The sequence below is a fragment of the Xenopus laevis genome, chromosome 2S (assembly GCF_017654675.1).
Source record: "Xenopus laevis strain J_2021 chromosome 2S, Xenopus_laevis_v10.1, whole genome shotgun sequence".
In the NCBI taxonomy this organism is placed as follows: Eukaryota; Metazoa; Chordata; class Amphibia; order Anura; family Pipidae; genus Xenopus; species Xenopus laevis.
This window is the reverse complement of record NC_054374.1, coordinates 140,698,112-140,723,434: the sequence shown is the minus strand read 5'-3', so window position 1 is coordinate 140,723,434 and position 25,323 is coordinate 140,698,112. Positions and strand designations below refer to the sequence as shown.

At 37.9% G+C, this 25,323-nt stretch overlaps 1 protein-coding gene across 7 annotated transcripts in view; it reads right to left on the bottom strand.

The window, feature by feature from the left end:
• fndc3a.S (fibronectin type III domain containing 3A S homeolog) overlaps positions 1–25,323 on the bottom strand; it is a 103,983-nt gene that overhangs the window by 40,363 nt on the left and 38,297 nt on the right. For 5 of the 7 annotated variants that reach the window (XM_018250177.2, XM_018250179.2, XM_018250178.2 and 2 more), the window contains 2 exons: positions 11,199–11,274; positions 676–752 (listed from right to left, as the gene is read on the bottom strand). In XM_018250177.2, the coding sequence (XP_018105666.1) occupies positions 676–752; positions 11,199–11,274 (153 nt within the window). Of the gene's footprint in view, positions 1–675; positions 753–1,999; positions 2,103–11,198; positions 11,275–17,965; positions 18,108–25,323 lie in introns of those variants that run through there. The other 2 variants (XM_041584477.1, XM_018250180.2) reach the window with 2 other exon arrangements.

The window sequence follows — 25,323 nt, the reverse complement described above, 5'->3', positions numbered from 1 at the left end:
CACTGATCTACGTTATGAAGAAAGCTTGGCCAAGTTTAGATTTTTTTACACTGAAGAAGAGGCGCTTAAAGGAGAACTAAATCCCCTTTCTAATAAAAACCCCTTTCCCCCCTCCCTGCTCCCCCCCACATAAGTGTTCACACAGGAAAATTTGAAGGAAATTTGATTAAGATTTATAAATATATATAAATATATTAAGGGACCTTACAATCAGTTTTCAATAAGGTGCTGATATATATATGTGGTTTTACATAAAAGCTTTATTTTTAATAAGGATAGCTAATGTGTTCTCCTTTAACATTGTCACCCAATTGCCCCTTGTAGTCCTATTGCTCCAGACTGTGAGCTTTAATATGCAAGTTGCTCAATTTTCTGTCTCAATATGTCTAATAATATGTATTTATGTATCAAAAGGCCTGTTTTTGTCAGATGCCCATTTACCGTGCTACAGAAAATGCTGGTCCATCATAAATAAAACAATTTGTTTAGGCTGTAATTCTGTTAAATCCAATCTGTTTCGCAGTCAGCCTCTGGTATGAAAACAATTTCAAGATCCTAAGAGCATTAAACATAGCTGGGAAAAAATAGAATTCTAAAAAGAAAATGCAACCAAGGGCACATAATTTCAAATTATATTACAATGACATCATGTAAAAGATTGCAGAACACATATACCTGCTGAGCGTATCCTGGAGGCACATATATGGGGGGAACAGAGCCATTTGGAGACATCATTGGAACCTGAGCAGGGCCTGTCAAAGATAAGAGAGTTTTTCTGATTTGTTTAATATAAAAAGTGTGACCAAACTAGAATCCACAATTTGACCTCATTTATTATTAAAAAAGCTTGATTTAATCGGTTCAGGTAAAATCATGCAAGTTTTATTTTTCTTGAATCGACTTTTTTGTGAAGTCCAAAACCCAAATTTTCCAGATTTTTGCCTGAAAAGGTCGGAATTTCAGGCTTATTCCAGCACAGACCACAGAAACTTCAAAATAGGATGGGGAACTCTGCCATTGACTTATACACAACCTCGGCTGGTCTGAGATGTTGAATCTTTGGATTCGGGCTTTTTGCTGCATCAGGCTTTAATAAATCACAAAAAAATTCAGTTTTGCCCCAAAAAGCCCGACCGGAGAGTATCCATTTGCCAACAAATATGGCAACTCCTACTTATACTTACAACTAGCTATACTTAAAAATGGTTATTCACACTATCTGCGATATTCATTTTTTTATATCTTTGCAAGGGAAAATAAGACATGTAAAAAACATTAACTGCACTCCAACCATCCCATATAAATGATCATATTTTAGTGTTCTGTGCTAACAAAAACAAACCCAAAAACCACACGGATTGCAAATTTGCAAACCTGTTCGTATTTAATTTATTTAAGTGGCATATAGGGAGAAGGGAAATACATAATGGTTTGCAATAGTAACAATGAATGGGTTAATGTAATCCCATCCTAGTAATGACAGTGTTGTGCAACAGAGGAGCTGGGAGAAGGGTTTAGCACAATCTGTCACAACAAATAAAATGGTAAAACTGCCACCTGACTGTACCCAGGGGTAAAAGCTGACATTTAGCAGAATTCCTGATAAAGGAACACACTGCTGTTTCTCTGTTGCAATGAATATATCAGCGCGGGGCTGAGTGATTCAGCAAATGGCTGATTGAGTCAGAAGATTCAGTGCTCGCTTGCACTGTCGGCACATGGCTGCCTGGGAACAATTGCTCACAGCAGGTCCTTGTCTCTGCACAAAGCAGCAGCTAAATACACCTATTAATATGCAAATACCCACACAGCACACCACTAGTACACTAGAACATTGAGTAATGGCACACAGAGAAGAAATACTGGTGTTTTCCACCTAACATATGGATAACTGCACTTGATAAGGTTTGAATTCCTAGGCAATTTGTGTGTGCACATCCTTTCACAGATGAGCAGCATGTCGACCACTGTTTGTTAATGCTAGAGGTTCAGTTCTTACCACTCATGTCTGTGTAACAGCTGTGACACACATCAGATCCAAGGGACGCACGTAGGAAACACGTTTGCAGGTAAAGCAGGAGAATGGAAAGCAAGCCTGGGTCACATGACTCAGTCACGTGACATACAGTAAAGTGTGAGCCAGGAGGTGTGAGTGCAATAAAGGAACGATATGTGGCAGATTATTGTTTCATAGGGCAAAGCAGCAGCTGCACTGCTACAAATTCCATTCCTTGGCTGTGTAATATTACTTATTGTTTATTACTTTTTATTTATAGAGTGACAGCATTTTCCCCAGTTATACGTTAGGTAAAGTAAAACATGCTCCAGACAATGGCACTTTATATGATTAAAGGGGGGACTTCCCCTTTAAATTAATCGGTAGTATGATGCAGCGAGTAATATTTTTAAAATCTGCAGCTGCTCTCCATTTTGTTCAGCAGACCTGCAGTTGGGAATTTCAGCAACATTGCTAGGGACCAGTATATCATGGCAACCAGGAAGCAGCTTGAACGAGAGACTGGCAGATGAATAGGAGAGGTCCCTAACAGACAAGGAAAGAAAGGTCCCGAAGTGGACCGAAACGTCACTGCTGTTTATATGCTCACATAAAATAAAATTTTTATATTTTTTCACAAAGTCCCGGTGTTGCTGGTCTTCTTTGGAAAAAAAATATATATATATATATATAAATATATAAAGGTGGGGGCATGTGTCCTCTTACGTGCAGACCCGTCTCCAATATGAAGACACGTCATCACAGTGATCGGCCACGTTACTTCCGCCTTGCATAGAGATGCATAGGATGCAACTATGGAGTCCTAGACGCCACTGCACTCTGGAAACGCTTGAGAAAGGGAAGGAGGATTTCCCGAAACGTCGCGTGGGTGCTTAAAGATGTGGCGATATTGCTGGACTTAAAAATGCTGGACTCTGTACAGATACAGACGTTTTACTAAGATGTTGCGATCTGGCTGGTTACTATATATATTATATATATATACAGAACACAGTGCACAGTGACATGTTTAAATCTGTGCATTACTATATATATATATATATATATATATATATATATATATATATATATATATATATTTTTTTTTTTTTTTTTTTTTTTTTTTTTTAATGTACTTCATGTCACAGAGGAACATATAAATGCACATGGTCAAAGACCAAGTGTTTCTATAATTTACTATATAATTTATTTACTATATAGATCTTTCTCGTGAGGCAACTTCGGAAAACGAAGCGCAAAAGAACATCTGTATGGCAGGGTGATGAGAAAGAAGCCCTTTCTGCACCACAAACAGAGTCGCTTGTTGTATGCAAAAGCTCATTTAGACAAGCCAAAGTCATTTTGGCACAAAGTGCTTTGGGCTGATGAGACAAAAATTTAGTTATTTGGTCAAAATAAAAAGCGATTTGCATGGCAGGAGAAGAACACTCCAAGGATAACACCTGCTACCTACTGTAAAATTTGGTGGAGGTTCCATCATGCTGTGGGGTTGTGTGGATAACTCAGGGACTGGGGCCCTTGTTAAAGACGAGGGTCAAATGAATTCAACCCAATATCAACAAATTCTTCAGGATAATGTTCAAGCATCAGTCACAAAGTTGAAGTTACGCATGGGTTGGATATTCCAACAAGACAATGACCCTTAACACACTTCAAAAGCTACAAAGGCATTTATTCAGAGGGAGAAGTACAATATTCTGGATGCCTTGAATATCATGGGAAATCTATAGGATGATTTGAAGCAGGCTGTCCATGCTCGGCAGTCATCATCATCATTTATTTATATAGCGCTGTCAAGATACGCAGTGCTTGTCATCAAATCTAACTGAAAAGGAGAGATTTTGTATGGACGAATGGTCATAAATACCGCCATCCACAATCCATTTGCAAAAGGAAGCTCCACTAAGTATTGACGTAATATCTCGGAGTGCCCAGATCTATGCACGTGTCTAATTTTGTTATGATGCATATTGAATATTTTCTGTTAATCCAATAAACTTTATGTCACTGCTGAAATACTACTGTTTCCATAAGGCATGTTATATATTAAAAGGAAGTTGCTAATGATAAACAAAACTGTATATATTGTAGAGGAAACCAGGGTTGGATCCTTGACGGGAGGTATATTTCCAAGACTTTGTAAAGGCTAAAGAAAAGGACTGAAACCCATATCCTTGTGTGCAAAGGACTAAGTCTGCTAATATTGGACATTTGTTGGTTTTGTTGTTCGGCCTCAAGTGGACTGACCAGGCCTGCTTTGGACACTGTAAAACCAAAGGACTTTCACAAGCTGAAGTAAGCTGTTTATTATATGTTAATTTTACTTTCTGCTGAGGAAAAGCTACTTTGAGTTTAAGTTGCTAAATAAATTGACTTTCTCTTAGAAACTGTGTACTGCGTGCTGGCTGATTCCCCCTCAATATATATATATATATATATATATATATATATATATATATATATATATATATATATATATATTATATATATATATATATATATATATATATATATATATATATATATATACATACACACAGTATACACACACACACGTACTCATATATAATAAATACGAGTAGGAGTAACTTACTAAATGTGCTATTGGGATATATATAATATCTACAATGGAAAGCACTTGAAAAACACTGTTGTCCAATTGCCTTAACGGTCACCAATAATAGTTGCACAAAATAATTAAAATGCTTCTGCCTTTACTCCCACGTACACACTAACCCTGGTTAAACTCAGTTATCACTGTGCCTCGTTCCCTCCCTGAAGCACAGATCTAAACTAGGTGGCAGGGTTTACTTTAGGACCTGGCCCAAGCTATTTTTTCCTGGGTTTATTAATCCAAGCCTTTTGGCACTCTTAATTTAGTCAGCCGAGATACTAATCCATGCGGATGTGCAGGTCGTGAATGGTTCTATACTTAGCCTTGGACTAATGTGAGCAGCGATGAATCACTCTGCTTGTTATTCCCTGAGAGGAAACAGTGCTGGAGTTTTACAGCAGCACATTAGATGAGCGGTGTCTCTCCAACTGAACACCCACACTTTGACATCACATCAACACTGATATGTATCACTGACGCAAGCAATGACAGGATCAAACACAAAGGCCACAGCAGCAGAAAGAATAGAGATGCAGCCTGATGTTGTCACACCACCAATCAAGCAGCAACAGTATCAATAGCCCTGACTGTCAGAAATAGGCACCGAGGCTATTCTTTACACTCACGCTGATACTTCTGCCTGGGGTTTATTTTCATAACAATACAGTGCAGACATAAATAGATCAAGGTAAGACGGCTGTACATATACAGGTACCGGTTATCCAGAAAGTTCCAAATTACAGAATAGATATCTCTCATAGGGACAGATTTACTAAAGTGCGAAGATTCGCCAGCGTTACAGTTTTCAGGGACTTCGCCGATTTACTAATGAGTGCAGGCATCACTTTGCTAGTGAAGGAGATAGACGCTAGCGGTGATTCACTCTATCGGCCAGCAAATTTTCACTCTGGGTATTTTCTTCTTCTTCTTCTTCTTATTATTATTATTAAGGTTCCCTGGACATGTGTAAGGTAATGTATTTGCTCACCTTTAGTGGTGCTTTGCTCATAATTTCTTGCCCTATTAACAGAAATCATACTTGGTCGCAGGAAAAATCTTAATTGTTATGTCTATGGCCAGCAGGATATTATGTTAGAGATCGATTCCCTCCAGCCTTTATAGATTGCATTTTTTGGGTTGCTCTTGCACTTCTGGTCTGTCTTAAATGATCAACAAACAACCCCATGCACCTCTGCTTTTGTTCACCATGAAGAAATGTTTGGAACTGTGATGGCCAGTTAAATATAGCAATATAATAACATGGTTATTAATGTTAAAAAGGCTATCAACTTCTACCCTTCAGTCACACTATTCAAATGTACAGGTATGGGACCTGTTATCCAGACTGCTTGGGACCTGGGGTTTTCCGGGTAATGGATCTTTCTGTAATTTGAATTTGCATACCTTAAGTCTACTAAAAAAATCATGTAAACATTAAATAAATAGGCTGGTTTTCCTTTCAATAAGAGTTAATTATATCTTATTTGGATAAAGTACAATATGCTGTTTAATTATTACAGAGAAAAGGCAAATAATTTTTTTTTTTAAATTGGATAATTTGGATAAAATGGAGTATATGAGAGATGGCCTTTCTGTAATTTGGAGCTTTCTGGATAATGGGTTTCCTGATAATGGATCCCATACCTGTAAATATAATTTTTTCAATAGCAAACACACTACAAGGCATGACAGGTGGACTTTACATTCTGCAATTTCACCATGTACAGTTTACTACTGTAGATTTTATTTGCTCAAAGTGCTTTTGCTGAAGCTGATCATGTGAAATTTACTTTTCCAGTAAGAACTTATGTTAAGAACTTATGTTAAGAACTTAAATTTTGGATTCAGCCGAATCCACAAATCCTTCGCGAGAGATTTGGCCGAATACTGAACCCGATTCCTAATTTGCATATGGGAAAACATTTTTTTACTTCCTTGAAAAGTCAAGCAATTTCCCTCACCGTCCGATTTCGGATTCGGTTCGGCCGGGCAGAAGGATTTGGCCGAATCCTAGCCAAATCCCGAACCAAATCCAGGATTCTGTGCATCCCTAATAATTATTTCTCTTGACTGGGGCAATGTGGATAGATACAGTGTACATATGTACTTATGTACAGTCTACATAAATACTGAACCTCTAAGGCAACATAAATAAATAATAGAACACGTTTAGGCTGACACATGGGTCATATACTGTATATAGTGCAGAAACCAATCCGTTGCCTTCTGCTATCTGTGTTTTGACATTTTCAGCACAGAACAAATAAACCATCCAGAGAAAATAACCCATGTGATATTAAAGCTTTCATAAAATAAATTGTATTACTATACAGTAGTATTATTACAGAGGAAAAGCAAATAATTTTTAAAAGTTGGATTATTTTGATAAAATGGAGTCTATGAGAGACTAATTTTCCGTAATTCGGAGCTTTGTGAATAATGGGTTTCCAGATAATGGATCCTATACCAATACAGGTTAAGTGGCATGCTATCCAGAATGCATGGGACCTGAGGTTTTCTAGATTATGGATCTTTCCATAATTAGGATCATCATACTACCAAAATCATGTAACTATGAAATAAACCCAACAAGTTAGTTTTTCTTGCAATATAGATTAATTAATGTATATCTTAAGATCAATTACAAGTTACAGTTACTATTATTACAGAATTACGGAAAGTCCGTCTCCCATAGATTCCATTTTATCCAAATAATCGTAATTTTTAAAAATTATTTATTTTTCTCTGTAATAATAAAACAGTATCTTGTACTTGATCCCAGCTAAGATATCATTAATCTTTATTGGAAGCAAAACCAGCCTATTAGGTTTATTTCATGTTTACATGATTTTCTAGTAGACTTAAGGTACGAAGATCCAAATTATGGAAAGATCCATTATCCAGAAAACCCAATGTCCCGAGCATTCTGGATAAGGTCCCATACTTGTATTCAGCTTTAACTTCAGTATTTTTTCAGTAGATTTTAAGCATGGTGTCCCAAATTATGGAAAAAATCCAAGGTTCGAGAAATTCTGGATAACAGATTTCACAGCCATATGTGAATTCATTCAGGTCACTTTCAATGCCTACTGTAAGTGGTCTTTTATAAAAATGAAATGTGTTACATATTTAAACTATAGGTTTCCTGTAAACAACAAATATTTCATTCTAACAACCCTCTTGGAGCACAGTTGTTTGTATGCTTCTTTTAACTAACAACCGTCCAATTTGCCGGCTCATTTAAGGACAAACGAATGACTATCACGGGGCATGTTATTAGTGTTAGAATAAGTCTGTACTCCAAAATAAAGAAAACAGTTAGGGCTTCTTGACTTCGGTCATATCTAAAGACTTGTCCTCATATAAAGGTTTCATTTGTTTATTTCAGACTTTAATTATGGGTGACTTATCCTCATTTGCATTGCACATTTTCCATTTCTCCACGCCTGTGGCAATTTTCTCTCAGCCAGACCATATCTAACATGGCTTTCCTTGTGATGTCAAGCAGCATTTAATGGTCCTTAGCAGCAGCCTGGGACTGTGCCCTGGATGAGTCATCTTCATTCAGAAATTCTGCAGTGCATAGATTTTCATGAATGGATTGTTCAGCTACAAACGGCGCCCATTCATGTGTTCAGCAACTCGACTCCCTGTCATAGAACTGACATTTCTATTTCAGGAGCACCGCAGAAGAAAAGGATGGGGGGTAGACTTCCCATTTCTTTGTTAGCATGTGAACAGAAAGATTGGCCTTGATTTATTTCCAGTCTACAGACTGCAGAGACTATAAACAAGATTTCTAAGATATCATGGAGAAACTTTAACAAGCAGGAGTAAAGGATCAATAACACCAAAAAAAGTGAAAAGGATTTTATACAGTTGTGTTCAGAATAATAGCAGTCCGACATCACTAACCTGATTAATCACTAGAAATTATATTTCTAAATGGCAAATAATTTACTCGTAGGTGCAGTAGAGTAATATAAAACCAACAAACCCAACAGTCATGACATGCTGCTGATTCTGTGTCACTGAGTCATTAAATGAGGCTTGTTCCAAATAATAATAGTGTTCAAAATAATAATAGCTTTTTCAAAATAATAACAGTGTGGAGTTCAATTAGTGAGGTTTTATTCGCGAAAAAACAAGTGTCAATTACGGTCCTTATCTAAGGAAGGAAGGCAGCAAATCTTGTGCATGCTGTTTATAGTTCATTTCTCTCTAAAAAACGTAAAATTTAAATGAGTTAAATGGCTCGTTCCAGACATTGTTTAGAAGAACAGCTTACTTTGATTAAAAAGTTGATTGGAAAAGGGAAAACATGTATGATCTCAAATGCTTTAAAATTGCAACCAAAACCTGAAAGATGTATAAGAAAACAGGAACTACCATTCAAATGGATAGAAGAGTAGCCAAAATGGCAAAGACTCAGCCAATGATCAGATCCAGGAAGATCAAAGACGGTGTAAAGTTACCTAGGATACGGTTTAATTAGAAGACGCCTTTGTGAAGCCAAACCATTGGCAAGAAGCCCCCGCAAAAGTCCAATAGTTGAAAAAAAGACGTGTTGAAGAGCTTACAATTTGCCAAAGAATACATTGATTGGCCTAAAGAGAAATGGCGCAACATTTTGTGGACTGGTTAAAGCAAGATTGTTATTTTTGGGTCTAGGGGCCAGAGACAGTTTGTCAGATGACCCCCAAACACTGAATTCAAGTGAAGACAGTGAAGCATGGTGGCACAAGCATCATGATATGGGGATGTTTCTCATACTATGGTGTTGGCCCTATTTATCACATACCAGGGATCATGGATCAGTTTCAATACATCAAAAGAGGTCGTGTTGCCTTATGCTGAAGAGGAAATGCCCTTGAAATGGGGTTTCAACAAGACAACGACCCTAAACACACCAGTAAATGATTAACATCTTGGTTCCAGACCAACAAGATTGATTGGCCAGCCTAATCCCTGGACCTTAATCCAATAGAAAACTTTTGGGATGACATCAAAAATGCTGTTTGTGAGACAAAACCAAGAAATGCAGAAGAATTGCGGAAAGTAACAGGTTCCAGAAGTTGGTGGACTCCATGCAACACAGATGTGCAGCAGATCTCAGAAACACTGCTTATACAACTAAATATTAGTTCAGTGATTCAAAGGAAAGCAACATCTTGGAACATGTTTCAGTTTATACAGTGAATGTTTGAGTTTGTAAAGAAGAATGCAGACACTGCTATTTTTGGGAACTGTCTAATATTCCCTTTCTTCAAACACAAATTTGATAAATTTTTCTTAATATTTTAATTTGGAATAGAATGTGCAGTGTTCCCAATACATTTGTGGGTATGGAAATAAAAGCTATTACAAGGATTTTGAGCTTTATTCACTTATTTTAAACACACTGCTATTATTCTAAACACAACTCTATGTATTTCAATATATATAGGGTTATCCTACACTGGCAAAAAATTACTAATGTGCTATGGAGGCAGCCATTTAAACTGCAACTGAGGGTTTTTTTTGGCATTTTTTTTTCACACAGCGGAAATACACTACCACCCTGACTAAGAGATGTCATTAAATTTTTGACATTACAGACTATTGATTATATGGTGGGTAGAAGACTTAACTAGCATGGATTTGTAAATCTCTTATCACTTCCAGTATCCCTACACATCCGCCAGTTACCTTTTCAATTCCTCTGGTGTGTCCCAACTGTCCCCTGAGGAGGCATAAAAGAGGAGGGGAGGAAGGGCTGCTTCAAAATAAAAAAAATGTAAACAAACTTAAAAACAGTCTGAACAAGACTGATTGGAAGCAACGTAGCAGCCCTTAGCTGGCTTCACGTGCGAAGCATTTTTCGATGCTCTTTAGATAATTTAAAAACAGTACAAGAGCTAAAATGAAAAACTAAGAAAATGTTGTACTGAGCAGTATTGAGTGGTAAAATCTGAAACAGGGGTACATTTTACTTTTTAGTAGTAGCAACCTATAGAAATCAACCAACATACTGTATTTCCTTCAATTACCAGAAGAATAAGATGGCGCCCGTGAGCTCTGCTGCACTTACTCTGCAACGAGAGGTGATTACAGGATTAGGGCCAATTACAGGAGTTATCACTTGTGCCGACGGGAGCAGGGAGGGGGGACTATGTAGGGTAGAGGGTAGTGGGTTTTAATATATGGGGGGTTGAATTCTCCTTTAAGATCCATGTGACAAAAAAAGCAGCAAGGCACCTTAGTATACAGAGGGGGAAAGGTATATTATTGTGCAAAAAAAAAAAAGGATTAAGAAATAGCACAAGCACTGCAATCAAGCTTCCAACATCAAACTTCTGTATTGTCGATAAGTATATACAACAGGCTAAATAGAAGTGTAAATCATTTACAGTCATTACAAATTAACCTATGCTTTTGTATGTGGCTCATATGTATCACCAAAAACCGTGCTATGTATTTAAGAGAATATAAATTAAAGAAAAGAATGTTTTATCAAATTACCATGCTTACCTTTGAAATTAGAAAAATACTAAATTAGAATAGCAATAGTAGGAAAACAAAGCTAACCTGTGATGCACTGAAACTGGCCATCTTCTCTTCTTATTGTAAAAGCTTCCCCTGGATTAACTTGCACCAGAATAACCTGGAAAGAAATGTAAGAGATAACATAAATGAATGATCACTGTTTTACTAATGCCTCAATTCAAAAATGCAATAAGCTCAAGGACCCCTGGGCTTACAAACAGGGCTATTTTTAGGTTTTATCCATAAAAAAAAGATCTAATTGATTCTGTGACGTTCATGTACACCTAGAGATGAACTAAACCGCATACTGACCGATACAACCAGTTCCTACAGACACATTGGACAGGATCTATAGAGGCACATTGGACAGGAACAAAACATAATTTCCTCTTTCAAGTCACTGAGATTGACTGGTACAATGAGCAGTGAAGTTTTGTTACAATGACCAAACAGTATTATCATATTCCTGATGCAGCCAAATAATTAACTTGACAAGGATGTAGGTTTCCTAGAGTAAGAAAAAAATCTATTTTGCACATATATGTCTATATAATACACAAAAGCCATGAATATCCTGTAAATTATATCCTTATAAACGGTGAGTAGTGATGTCATCAGTTATAAACGGTGAGTAGTGATGTAATTTCTGTCACATGACTCACTAAAATTTGTGTATTATAATAAATAAAGTACCCCCAGTTGTAAAATATGAGGATATTAGAAGTTACCTCGGAGTTCCATGACCTGTATAAAAACACTCGGCCTTCGGCCTCGTGTTTTTATATGGTCATGAAACTCCTCGGTAACTAATAATATCCTTATATTTTACAAGAGGGGGTACTTTATTCACTATATAATACACAAAAGCCATGAATATCTTGTAAATTATATCCTTATAAACGGTGAGTTCTGATGTCATCAGTTATAAACGGTGAGTTCTGATGTCATTTCAGTCACGTGACTTACTGAAACTTGTGTATTATAATAAATAAAGTACCCCCAGTTGTAAAATATGAGGATATTAGAAGTAACCTCGGAGTTCCATGACCTGTATAAAAACACTCGGCCTTCGGCCTCGTGTTTTTATATGGTCATGAAACTCCTCGGTAACTTATAATATCCTTATATTTTACAAGAGGGGGTACTTTATTCACTATATAAATATCAAGTCTGCTTTATTTAACCAGTGTCTTTCAGTAGATCTATAAAGGTACTGCAAATGCTGGTACTGAGAGGTCCAGCAAGGGAAATGTCTGACTTTAGCCCCTTTTATGCCCATTGTCACATAAAAGCTTGAAAAACTCAATGAGGACCATTAGTGCATTGATATGGTGCTCCCTACCCAGACGGGTCTCTAATTTATCCGGGGCCAAACAATGAAATCATCCCAATCTGGCCCCAGTCATGCTATGTATGGCCAGCACACATACTGTATCTCCCTACATTTTGAAAATAGAAAGAGGGACAAAAAATTTTGCAACGCAGTGAAAATTCTGACCACATTCATTTTATGGCCATCCCCCCCTAACTATCATGTCCATTTTACAAAATTTGGCAGGTTATGAAAGTCTGAATACATTTCTGGGTTATAGTTTTGCTAATGAAGGTAAATTGCCCTTTAAGCTGCAAGTCAGTTTCCCCAAGAGACTGGATTATCTTAAATAGTTACAATTGTTTCTTTGCTTATCTTAAATTATAACAAATATATTTAAGTGCACCTGCCACGTATTCAGGGCTCTATGCAAAAATTAAGTTTTAGAAACTGTGTATCTTTTTCTGGATATTTGGGAGGTATGCAATCAGTATGACCAATGCAATCAATAACATCTGCCTCAGGAGAGGACATGATCCAGCTGCCCCATGCCATTCAACATATTCTTGGTACAGGCTATTAAAATTGTCTGGCTGTTTCATGTCACTATACATCTAGGTTAGAAAAAGGCCTTCACAAAATAAATATATATAATTTATAACTGCTCTATGCTAGTAATTATAAAAATGTGGTCACAGCCACCCATGTACTAATGAATTCAGCATTCATCCCCAACATATTAGATTTCTATACACAAAAGCTGAACTCTTTGGAAAGCACATCAGGTTAAGGTCTGGTGCGGGTGGTAGAGCAGCGCGTTGACTTTTTGTCAACCCACATATCACCACTGCGAAGTCTAGCAAAGGTTTTGAGGATAAAAATATTATATACAATATAGTATGTTTACAGTACTTAAAGAGAGGATTTTCTACAAAAAGAGCTACTAGCCATTTATACCAGCCTAAAATATACATTTACTAGCTATCCAATTAATAGATCTACAAGACTACCGATCACAGTTCTTCCAACTGGGTCACAAAAAAAAAATAAGGATAAGAGTAGAGGAATGGAGTTTTTCCATTATCATCAATGAACATCAATGGCATGTAGCATATGTGTACGGTATGTCTTTCCATGTAAAAAATCTCCACTCCATGTTTTTGCCAGGTAATTCCATGGGGGCTGTGATTTGCAAAGTTTATAATAGGATGTGATATGTGTTTATTCCTGGAGTTTTATTAAAACCACTCAGCTTGAGTACATTTTCTGCAATAAACCATTATCCTTAAAGCTTTTAATATTGAATTCGAAACAGAAAGAGAAGCAGAAAATGTGCCTGTGGTCACATTAATCAAACATTCTCGGAAGTCAGATAAGGATTTCCCACATATCCTCAGATTTTCCTTTGTTAACAACGAGCCTCTTAAACTGCTATAATATATTCAGATAATATGTGTCAACAGGGTCAGTATATGTGGGTGGTATTATATCAGTTACTGGGTTACCATTCTTCCATTCTGATGAATGTTCATTAGTACCTATGTTCTCCCTGTGTCTGTGTGGGTTTCCTCTGGCTACTCAGGTTTCCTCCCACACTCCAAAAACATACAGACAAGTTAACTGGTTCCTGATAAAACTGGCCTTAGTGTGTGAATGTAAATTGGCCTTAGTGTGTGACCTTGATGTAAATCTCCGAAAATAAATAAATAATCTGAAATGCAAACAAGTTTTTTTGTTCGATTCCATATATTAATTTAGATTAATTTAGATGTTTGTACCCACATAGACAGGGAATGATAAACAATGTATGCAAAGTTAAGTGAAATATGTTAGTGCTAAATAAAGGATTATAAAATCTTTATTAAATATAAAATAAATCATGAAAACGGTAACCTTGGTTACTGCTAATCTCTTTGCTTCCCTTTGGAATGTAATCTGTTATATGGTTGCTAAACTCCCATATACCCCAGTAACTGGGCTGTGAATGGCAGAGTAAAAGATGAATAGTGTATAAATCTTACACTCTAGCCTCCTGGTAGATATGCTTTCTGGTTTCAATAACACTCAGCAAACAGATATAATTTGAAGTTGTAATTTGTTAAAATGCAAAAGTTAAAGGTCGATAGTTCATTAGACACAAAAAAAATGAAGACCAACTGGAATTTGTATACATCAGAATACAAATATAATGGTTGGGCAAGGATTGAAAGCAAATCAACATACTAATGTGCATCTGAGAACACATATTTATGACTAAGTCACATCCATTTCTTCAGCTGTCAGTGTGAAACCTTTGAACATAGAAGTCACTCCTACTTTATCAGACAAACATGAAGAAGCCTTAGGTTAATAGCACACGGGGAGCCTTTGGAAGTTTAGTTTGCTACGTTTTTAAGTATGCAACACTAAAGTGGCCAAACCCTTCTCAACTCCCACAGATGAGCATGAAAATCAACTTAATGTTAATTTATATATCCTCAACATATTCTGCAGCACTTTATTATCACTTTGTGTGAGTGTGTCATTTATTACTTACTAACAGCACATCAGAATCATAGATGCTGCACATTCGCCTGTTTATTACAACACCCCATCTGAAATGGCATGTCTTACTGCAGAGTGTCCCTGGAAGCAATATCAACACAAGACCTATTTTTTGGAAGCATGTTTATTTTACAAGCACACATCGGCAGACAGCTGCGCACGTGCCTAACATCACCCTAAGCAATGGCAAGTAATATGCAAGTGCAAATGTTGCCACACATGGACTTTGGAGCAGCAGAAAGACCTTCTCTGGAGTGATGAATTTTGCTTTACTGTAAAGGAGTATGAAGGATGAGTAAGGGCCTAACAGAGGCTAGGACAATGCCTCCAAACTGTACATGTAACTTACAATGCAAACTTTGTAAGAGGAGGAATAATGGGGTTTGTATTGAAGTAGAGCTTCTGGTTTCATAAAATTATAACTCTAAAGTTTCTAGTTTTTGGCAACAGGTTACGGAAGGTCCTTTCCGGCTTCAACATGAAAATGCCTTATGCACAAAGCAAAGAAAAACTCCACCCAAGTTAAGCCCTTGGGATAACCCTTATTCAGCCTTTTGGACTTTAATAAAACCTGATGATACCCACATCTACCCGTCTACTCCTTGACGGTCTCATTCTGTCCTTTCTGAAGTCATCCCTCCTAGATGTCACAGGTTTTTAAAAAAACGTTTATCATCCAGTACAGGTATGGGACCTATTATCCAGAATGCTCGGGACCTGAGGTTTTCCATATAACGGATCTTTCCGTAACTTGGATCTTAATACCTTAAGTATACCAGAAAATTATATAAACATTAAATAAACCCCAAAAGCTGGCTTTGCCTCCAATAAGGATTTATTATATCTTAGTTTGGACCAAGTACAATGTACTGTTTTATTATTACAGAAAAAAAGGAAATCATTTTTAAAAATTTGGATTATTTCATTATAATGGAGTCTATGGGAGATGGCCATTTCGTAATTCCAAGCTTTCTGGATAAAGGGCTTCTGGATAACGGATCCCATACCTGTAATAACATATTAAATACTCCAACAAAGACTGAATGCTGTACCTAAACCCTTTGCAAATTGATATTGAAATACGAGCATAATTCAGTTTTTTGTTGTCCAGGGTTTTCAAGTCACAAGTCTAGCTAGAAATTCATGAGTTGAATCCTGCATTTGGTGCGATCTATCTGAAACCAGAAACAAATTCTGAATTTTGTTGCATTCCTGTAATCCAGTGATCCCCAACCAGTAGCTCATGAGCAACATGTTGCTGTCCAACCCCTTGGATGTTGCTCCCAGTGGCCTCAAAGCAGGTGATTATTTTTGAATTCCAGGCTTGGGGGCAAGTTTTGGTTGCATAAAAACCAGGTGCACTGTCAAACAGAGCCTCAATCTAGGTTCACAATCCACATAGGGGCTACAAAATGGCCAATCACAGCCCTTATTTGGCACCCCAAGAACATTTTTCATGCTAGTGTTGCTCCCCAACTCCTTTTACTTCTGAATGTTGCTCACGGGTTCAAAAGGTTGGGGATCGCTGCTGTAATCTAAAAGAATATAGGAGAGATGCCAGAAAGGGTATGTAATATGCAGTATACAGCACCTGCTGTTAAAAGTCAATGACTATGTTGTGATTTAAGGAGATAAAAAACAACGTCTCAAATGTCCACAAATGTCCTAACAGAATCAATCTTGCAATGAAATTCATGTCATTGCTGCAAAATAACAATTACTAGGGATCCAGTGTGCAGCAATACATAACTACCAGAACAATTAAAAGTAAACCCAAAGTGGCAAAATATTACACTATATTCTATAGTGTTTTGCAGGCCCAACAGCTTAGTCTTCTCAGTCTTTAAAATATAGTTTTTTTTAGATATATCAGAGAATTGTCAACATGTGAAGAATCTTAAAATCAAGGGAGTTTAAAAAGGTCAATCACATTGTTAGACCAAAGAGGCAGCAATTCATAAAGCTGTATACCTATCAAGGTATATCTAAACGGCCATGTGCTTCCATGCTCACTATTACATTTCTAATATCAAAAATGCCCATAAAATTAACCAAAAACGCAGGAGCCTCTGAAAACACTTTATTGGGTCAGAAACACAGCATAGACGAAGACTAGTTGTCTAGCCCTGGAAGGGAAATTATTTTACAGTTCCATATTTCATATCTCAAGCAACGTCTATTGTTAGAAAATTGCCTTGATCATTATTTGGTTTACTTTACCGAACACCAGAAATGAATAAAGAGCCTTGGCCATTAGAACAGAACAAAAATACTGTATGGGAAATGTTACCCTCACATGATACAGCAAATTCTTTCTTAAGGTTATACAGAAAGGCACAAGTAACCTGGTAGCCTTCAGATGATGCTGAACTACAACTTCCAGTTTCCCACTGACAGCTGAAGGTTGTTGCTGGACTCTGAGAGATGTCGTTCAAGGTGGCATGTTGCTTAAACCTTTTCTCTGAATATAACACAAGCAATACAGAATACTGCCAGAAAGAGAAAGATTACTATTATTATTGAATTATATGTGCATCAGATGTATCTGTGCATTGTGTTTTGTAGTTGGATAATGAATGCCCAGACTGGGGCATTTTTTGAACACATCCCAGCATACCATTCCCATGTTTTTTTTTTAACATGCTGGCAACACCACTAGTAAAGAAAGGGTTAACAGGCTGCACATCAATCTATCCAGTGGATGAATGCAATCAGTAGGATTCCGGATGTATCAAAAGAAAGAAACGCACTACAGGACTTCTAAGAAATACAATGAGGAAACAGACAAATGAGTTCAGCCACAATGGAAACCTAACACATGGCGTGAACATGCAATGCTTTGGTGTTGCTGACAATTCACCCTCCACTTGCAGAGCACACTAGCAAACAAACCCTGGAGCACTGTAACCTGGCAGCAAGCATGATTTAGCAAAGCATCGGCACTTTCACTTACTGTTGCTCGCATCCTTTGATGTAGCTCATTCGAGAGACGCTAGCAGGCTGACAAAAGCTGAAGGAAGACTCAAGAGTCACCGCTCCCGATGTTCCAATTTGTTCCATTCACTATATAGATAATCAGCACTGACGTCTAGGTCATCAGGCCTTCTTCTACTGAACAGGACAGTCTAAAGGTGGCCATACACGGGCAGATAAAGCTGCCGATATCGGTCGTTTGGACCGATTTGACAGCTTATCTGCCCGTGTATGGGGGCTTCCGACGGGTCTTCCCGATCGATATCTGGCCACGATATCGATCGGGAAGGTTGGATTTTTACCCGACCGACCCGTCGGAGCCGCTTGGCGCATCGTAATTCGATCGTTCGGCCATACGGCCGAACGTTCGAATTACCCCCGATATAGCCACGCAGTTTAGTGGCATATCGGGGAAAGATCCGCTCGTTTGGCGATGTCGCCAAACGAGCGGATCTTGGAGTCTATGGCCACCTTAACCCCTGACTTTAGATAGCATCAGATTTTCCTCTGTCCCTTATCTCCAAGTCCATGGATAATGTATGTGCGGGCTGAATGTTAAACGGTGTGACCAATTATCAAGCAGTCATCAATACCTACCTCAAGGCTTGCTTCCTATTAAATCAGCCAATGTGTACGGAGCTTCGTGTGGTAGACGAATGCATCAGGTTTCCATGGAAACTAAATCAACAAATAGCTGCAGCAGCATCTGTTTCTGGATTATCGAATGTCAACCAGCAGACGGTTAGGATTTAAGGGAACTGGAGCACAGACATTTACCCCTCTTGTTATGGCACATTTTATATTTAGTAATGACGAGGTGAAAGGTAATCATGTTTCAGCCATCACATGGGCAAAAGTTGGATGCCATGGAAACAAGCACACTGGAGTTCTGACCCATGAACATACCCAAAAGCCTTGAGGGTAGATAAGAGCATTTTGCAGTGTTACTAGAGTTGGCCTTACCCTTATATTTGGCAGGAGTGAATGGAGTAGGACTCTGATCATGGAACAGGCACAACTCAGGGCTGGACTGGGATTCAAAACAGGCCCTGGCATTTCAATAGGCCCAAATAGTCAATAGACCCAAATAGTCCCCAAATGCCTGCTAAATGGTGAATACATACTTCCCAACATTTTGGAAACCGAAAGACAAAAAGATTTGCATACGGTGAATTTTTTTTGACCACGCCTATTATTGTGGCCACACCCCCTAATTATCATGTTCATTTTATGAAATTTGGCAGGTTATGAACATTTGAACACATTTCTATGTTTTTTTCCAGTTACTACAGTTTTGCTATTGAAGGTGAATTGCCCTTTAAGCGGCAAGTCACAGTTTCCCCAAGAGACCTGCTTTTCTTAAATTGTTACAATTGTTTCTTTGCTTAACATAAATTATTACAAAAATATCTAAGTGTACCTGCCACGTATTCTGGCCCAAATGGCATTTATGTTTTAAAAACTTTGTATCTTTTTCTGTTTGTTCAGTGCAGGAGATCAAAGAGAAAGTTGGGACATTTCAGTAACAATACGGGACTGCTGGTTGAGCTGTCAAAATCGGACTGTCCCGCGAAAAACTGAAAAGTTGGGAGGTATGGCTTATGGCATCTTACAGCAGCCGCTCTAGCATCCTCTAACAGATTGCCAGTGCGGACCTGCCATGTACACATTCCAAAATAAACCAACACCAAATGTGCTTCAGACTTTTACCTGTTGCCCCCTTTTTTCAGTAATCGATTAGAAGATCAAGCTCGTACAAGCTACCGTTTTAATTCTTACAGACGAAAAGGAAATCATTTTTAAAAATCTGAATTATTTGATTAAAATGTAGTCTATGATATGGGCCCTTTGGGACACATGCAGAACTACCACAGATGTTCTGATAGATTGAAGTTATGCCAGGCAAAATTATCCATATCTTGCTTAAAGATTCTGAATATGGTTCTAGTGACTTTTAAGGAATGCTAATTCACACTTTTATGGCCTATGACCTAAGAATTCTACTTTATCATTTGTATTTTCCTCTTTTTCTGCCTTTGCTTTTTCTTTTTTTCTTTTGATTTTAGTTTTCTTATTGTTATTTCTATTTTTTTCTTTCCTTTTATCTTATTTTTTTTTTGCATTTGTTATTTGAAGTTTGACAAAAATAAAGAGATGTAGTCTATGTGAGATGGCCTTCCAGTAATTTGGAGCTTTCTAGATAAAGGATCCCCTACCTGTATATATATGTCACTACATAATACAGTGTGAAAGGGAGTCATCATATCTGGAGTCACTGGGAGATACAAGAAAAACTGATTCACACTGTGAACTACTCCAGATGTGGTTGTGAATATTGGGTTAGAGTTTTTTGACCCAAGTTCCTTTATAAATGGTTGCAAAACTCTTCCTCCCTCTTCTTTAGAAAACATGGTTACATTTTTTTATAGTAAAAAAAATGTTAATTTGATTATTCTGTTCTCTTGCAGATAGAGAAAAAATGGCAGAATGTTAATACTGAAAATGAGATTCCCAATGGATAAACATTGAGAGATCTGGAAACAAGTGGTTAGCAGAAGCTGAATTTGTAAATAACTAAAAGGTTTGGGTGACTTTAATGATTTTATTGAAGAACACTGAAAGGGAAACCATCTAAAACCACCTGCTAATTTCCCTAATGATTATTAGCCAATTCCAATAAACTCTTCAATATACATTTGCTAAAAATGTCATTGGTGTTGATGTTATTTAGACATGTAAATGCAGTTGAAAGTGGTATTTGTTAATCAGTTTCTGTTCTCCTGTTCTGACTCTTGAAACAGAATGACAGGGGTTCTCCTCCAGGTCTTTATAATCAGCTGACTTGTTACATTGAGTCTGAACCCAACATGCAGAGAATGTAAACAGCAAGGCAGACATTGTTTCATTACTTACTTCATTAAGAAATAACTTTAAAACCAATGAAAATTGTAACAAATCTATATTAATCTATAAAGTTGCATTTGCATTTTACATCTTACATTGTGGACAAAACTGTTTTTGGGTGGAGGAGCCCTTTAAGGGATAAAGACCTCATAGAATATGAGATGCAACAGGAACAAACTGCTTTTCAAAGCAATGGAAATTATCCCAAAATATACACAGACTGGATGACTAACAGGGCTACTGTGATGTCAAACGCTTTAAGATCTTATTGCATTTCAATAACGATAGGAAATGAACAATTCAAAGCAAGTGACTCCAATTACATAACTAGTGGAAATACAATATGGATTTAAACTGTGATGAGGCAAACATTGCTTCCAAGTAACCTGCAACAAGCAAAGGTTATACCAGTATGCCATCCTAATACATCCATCATCTTATAGTAACATTCAAATTATGCAAGAATACATTAAAAGGCTTTTTGGCCACTGCATATATGTTTATACACTTGCTTATATACAGCAGTATTTTTTTCACCAGGTAGTCTCTAAATTAATTTGGAGAAAATAACAAATCTAGTGTCCTGCAAAAAAAAAAAAAAAATCGAATAAAATAGATTTTGTAGAGGAACACAAGAGCCTCCCTCTGTTATAAGAAAGCAGAAAGATGAATATATGTGAATAAAGCATCACCTATAGAAAATACAACAGACAAACTCACTTTATAAATTAACAAGGGAATGTACCAAACTTTGCAACTGTTTGATTGCAGCAGCATCCATGTAGATTCACGAGCTGGGCATCATTTGTGATTCTGACTCGGAGTAGCTGGCCTATCCACAGAGGCACCATCAGCCTTTTTGTCTGCTAACACTTTTGAATTAAGCATCTCCCAGAGATGACAGAGCCCTTATTTAATCTTTTTTTTACTTCCACTTATTTGTTTACAGTAGAACCCCCCCCCATTTCACAGGGGACCAGAACAAAGGTGTAAAATCCAGGACAATCAGATTCACTAATCCACTATTTGGGATTCGGCTGAATACCGAACCGAATCCTAATTTGCATATGCAAATTAGGGGTAGGAAGAGGGAAATATTTTTACTTCCTTGTTTTGTGACAAAAAGTCATGCGATTTCCTCCCCTCCCCTAATTTGCATATGCAAATTAGGGTTCTGATTTGGTTTGGCTGGGCAGAAGGATTCGGCTGAATCCGAATCCTGCTGAAAAAGGCCGAATCCGGGCTAAATCTCAAACTGAATCCTGGATTCAGTGCATCCCTACATTATATATTGAAGGAACCACAAAAAAACTGTGTAAAATGAAGGAAAATGTTTTATGTTTATTTGAAAGATTCCAAATAATTTTCTAGCAGATCATTTGCCTCTGACTCACAAAGAAATACCTGCATTGCAAGCTCCTAAAAGTGTCTTTCATTATATCCTTTCTTGTCATAGAAGTTTGGAGACTTTGTTTTCTTTTTCAAACTATAATCTTTTATTTCTTTAGCTCTTAATGGCCATCTGAAGTTTTCAAACAAAGCTGAAAGAAACCTTGGAGGAAATGTGCCGGACAGAGATAAGATAGCTGCCTTCAAATTGTAGTGCATATAGTGGATATTTTTTTTTGGAGAAAAAAACAAACCGATCTTTAATGTATGCACAACTCAATGCTCAAAGGTTTAAAATCCCACACTGTCAACATTATCAGGCTCCACGGAAATGAATAATCCAAATTTTGATTTTAACCCTTTAGTTTTGTGCCGCTGAAAATTAAAATAGGTAAAGAAGCCAATGGTTACTCATCAATAAATATAATCATTAAATACATTTTCATGTCTGAATTGACATGTTGCACCAAAAACATGGCATAGCGATTGGAATAGCCAGTTTCTGCCTTGGCAAATAAATACAGAGTATTTTACTCTGTTCCACTGCTCTTCCAGTAAAAAGTCATACCTACGAAATCCTGACAAATATCCTAAATCAGTGCTGTCCAACTTCTGTGGTACTGACGGCCGGAATTATCCTGTCCTATGAGGTGGAGGGCTGACAATGGAAGGCTGCAATGTCCCAGCTATTCTTCACTGGTGCTTCACTAGTCCAAGCTTCATCTGGTTACAGCACATAGGTTAGCTGCTCATGTGGCACTGGCCTTACCCAAATCCTTGATTTACTGAATGACTAGTTGCTAATAAGATACCCTTTAAATTTGATGCTTGGCAGTGTATACCAGATAACCTCACTGTATGCTACCGGAGTTAATGAGCTTGCCTTTACCATGACCTGCACTCATCTATTCATAAAATCCAAGTACTAGTATGGGAACAGTTATCAAGAGTGCACAAGACCTGAGGTTTTATGGGGTCTTTAGTAAAGATAAAAACAGATAGGCGGCACTCCGGATAAAATGAATAAAGAGAATTTATTCCAGCAGTAGATGGATCCACACAGGGTTGGACTGGGAGGTGTGGGGCCAACCGGGGCTACTGCCCCAGGGCCCCCCTCCGGCCGTTGCTCCGGAGGGCTGCAGGGGGTGCTGCGTTTGTGTGCACGCGCTACCTTTGTGCGCATGCGCAGACATTCTATTCTACCGCAACCCCGAACAAAGTGGGGTCGCGCCGCCCCACTAAGTAGCGGATCTGGGCCGGCGGGGCCCACAAGAGCCCAGGCCCATCGGGGTTTTTCCCGGTGTTCCGCCGGCCCAGTCCGACACTGGATCCACAAGGCCATGTGGATCCATCTACCGCTGGAATAAATTCTCTTTATTCATTTTATGTAGGCTATGTAGGCTATGGATACGCACACTGTTGTTAGCAGCTGTTTTCAGCCTGCGTATTTGTGCAGTCTGAGAGAAGCAGATCTGCTCAGTGCCCCTGATTCATTGATTTGAATCAGATTAGGAATGCATCGAATCCACTATTTTGGATTTGGCCTGGATGGGAAAGTAAACTGTAGGGGGAAAAATTTACTTGGTGGTTTAGTGATGAAAAGTCATGTGATTTCCCACCCTGCCACTAATTTGCATATGCAAATTTGGATTTGGTTTAGCCAGGCACAAGGATGCGGCCGAATCTGAATCCTGATGAAAAAGGCCAAATCCTGGATTAGGTGCATCCCTAAAACAGATCAGCCTGTGTGCGGTCCTCAGCTTCAGCGCCGCTATGGAAGGCTGATTAAATTCAAATCAATGGAACAGGGGCACTGAGCAGATCTGCTTCTCTCAGCCTGCAAAAATTTGCAGGCTGACGACAGCCTGTGTGTCTATAGCCTTAGGCAAAACATCAAAGGCCATGACCTACAGGAGAATAAAAGAAAATGTGCTATGCAAAAGGTACATTAATAACTGCAGAATGGGATTGCTATGCCCCCCCCCTGAACTGAATAATCAGCAAGCAGTCAGGAAGACTAATAGATTTGGTGTATGAGCCAGTAGAACACAGCAGGCTTATGAGGGTCTATTGCTACACTATTAAATTATAATGACCCTGACATTTTGAATAATGGCACAGTCTGCAACTAAGATCTAGAGAAATCAAAAACATAATAGAATAGGAAAGGTAACGGGGCAAAAGGAGGTTATCCAGGAAAGAAAGCACCTCAATTACATCTGAATACATTAACTATAAAAAATTGAAGTCATTCCTTCTATGAATAAATGCAACCTTACTGACTCTCAGTCTTCTTTATACGTTTTGGGCAAAACAAACAGGTATAGGAGTTTCTGCCGAGAACATGTTACTATTTACATTGCTGAGAAAAAATATAACAGGGCTAATTTACCGACACAGAACCATGCAGAAAGTACAAGAATATTATAGGCATAATTTACACTTGCAATTGCAGCCCCACTGAAGTCTGTCGTGCTTCTTGTTCCAAATTAAGTGCCAAGCGACTATTGGGGTGGGGAACCACCTTCAAAAGTAGCTTAACTCCAGGATTGCCCAAGTAACTATATCAATAAATACAGCACACTTTCACCTAAAGAAACAGGTGCTCATGACATTTTGATAGCGAGCACAGGAAGAGACACCATACAAAAACTGAAAATTTTCAGAGCAACTGCATCCAATTTGCATCAAAGTGCAAATTGAAGAACCACTGGCTGCAACTGCAAAAGGCATAACTGCCCCTGAAAACTGCAATTGCACTGGAATTATTGGAAAATAGTGTATTGTTTTAAGAAAAGGCAGATGCATCTGAAATTGCACTTTCAATGCTGTACTTGTGGATAGTAAATGATCCCATCTTGCCCACTTTTGTTACCCAGAAAGTCTTGAGTCTTTAAAAAAATATTTTATTCTACAAGTCAAAAATAGTCTGTTCCACTTGACCAAGGTTCAAAGTTGTGAATTTTCACATATTGGGAATTTTATCACAGTGAAGGCACTGGGGCAAGTCTTGCAACTGGTCACTTTAAATGTTCTCATGGATGA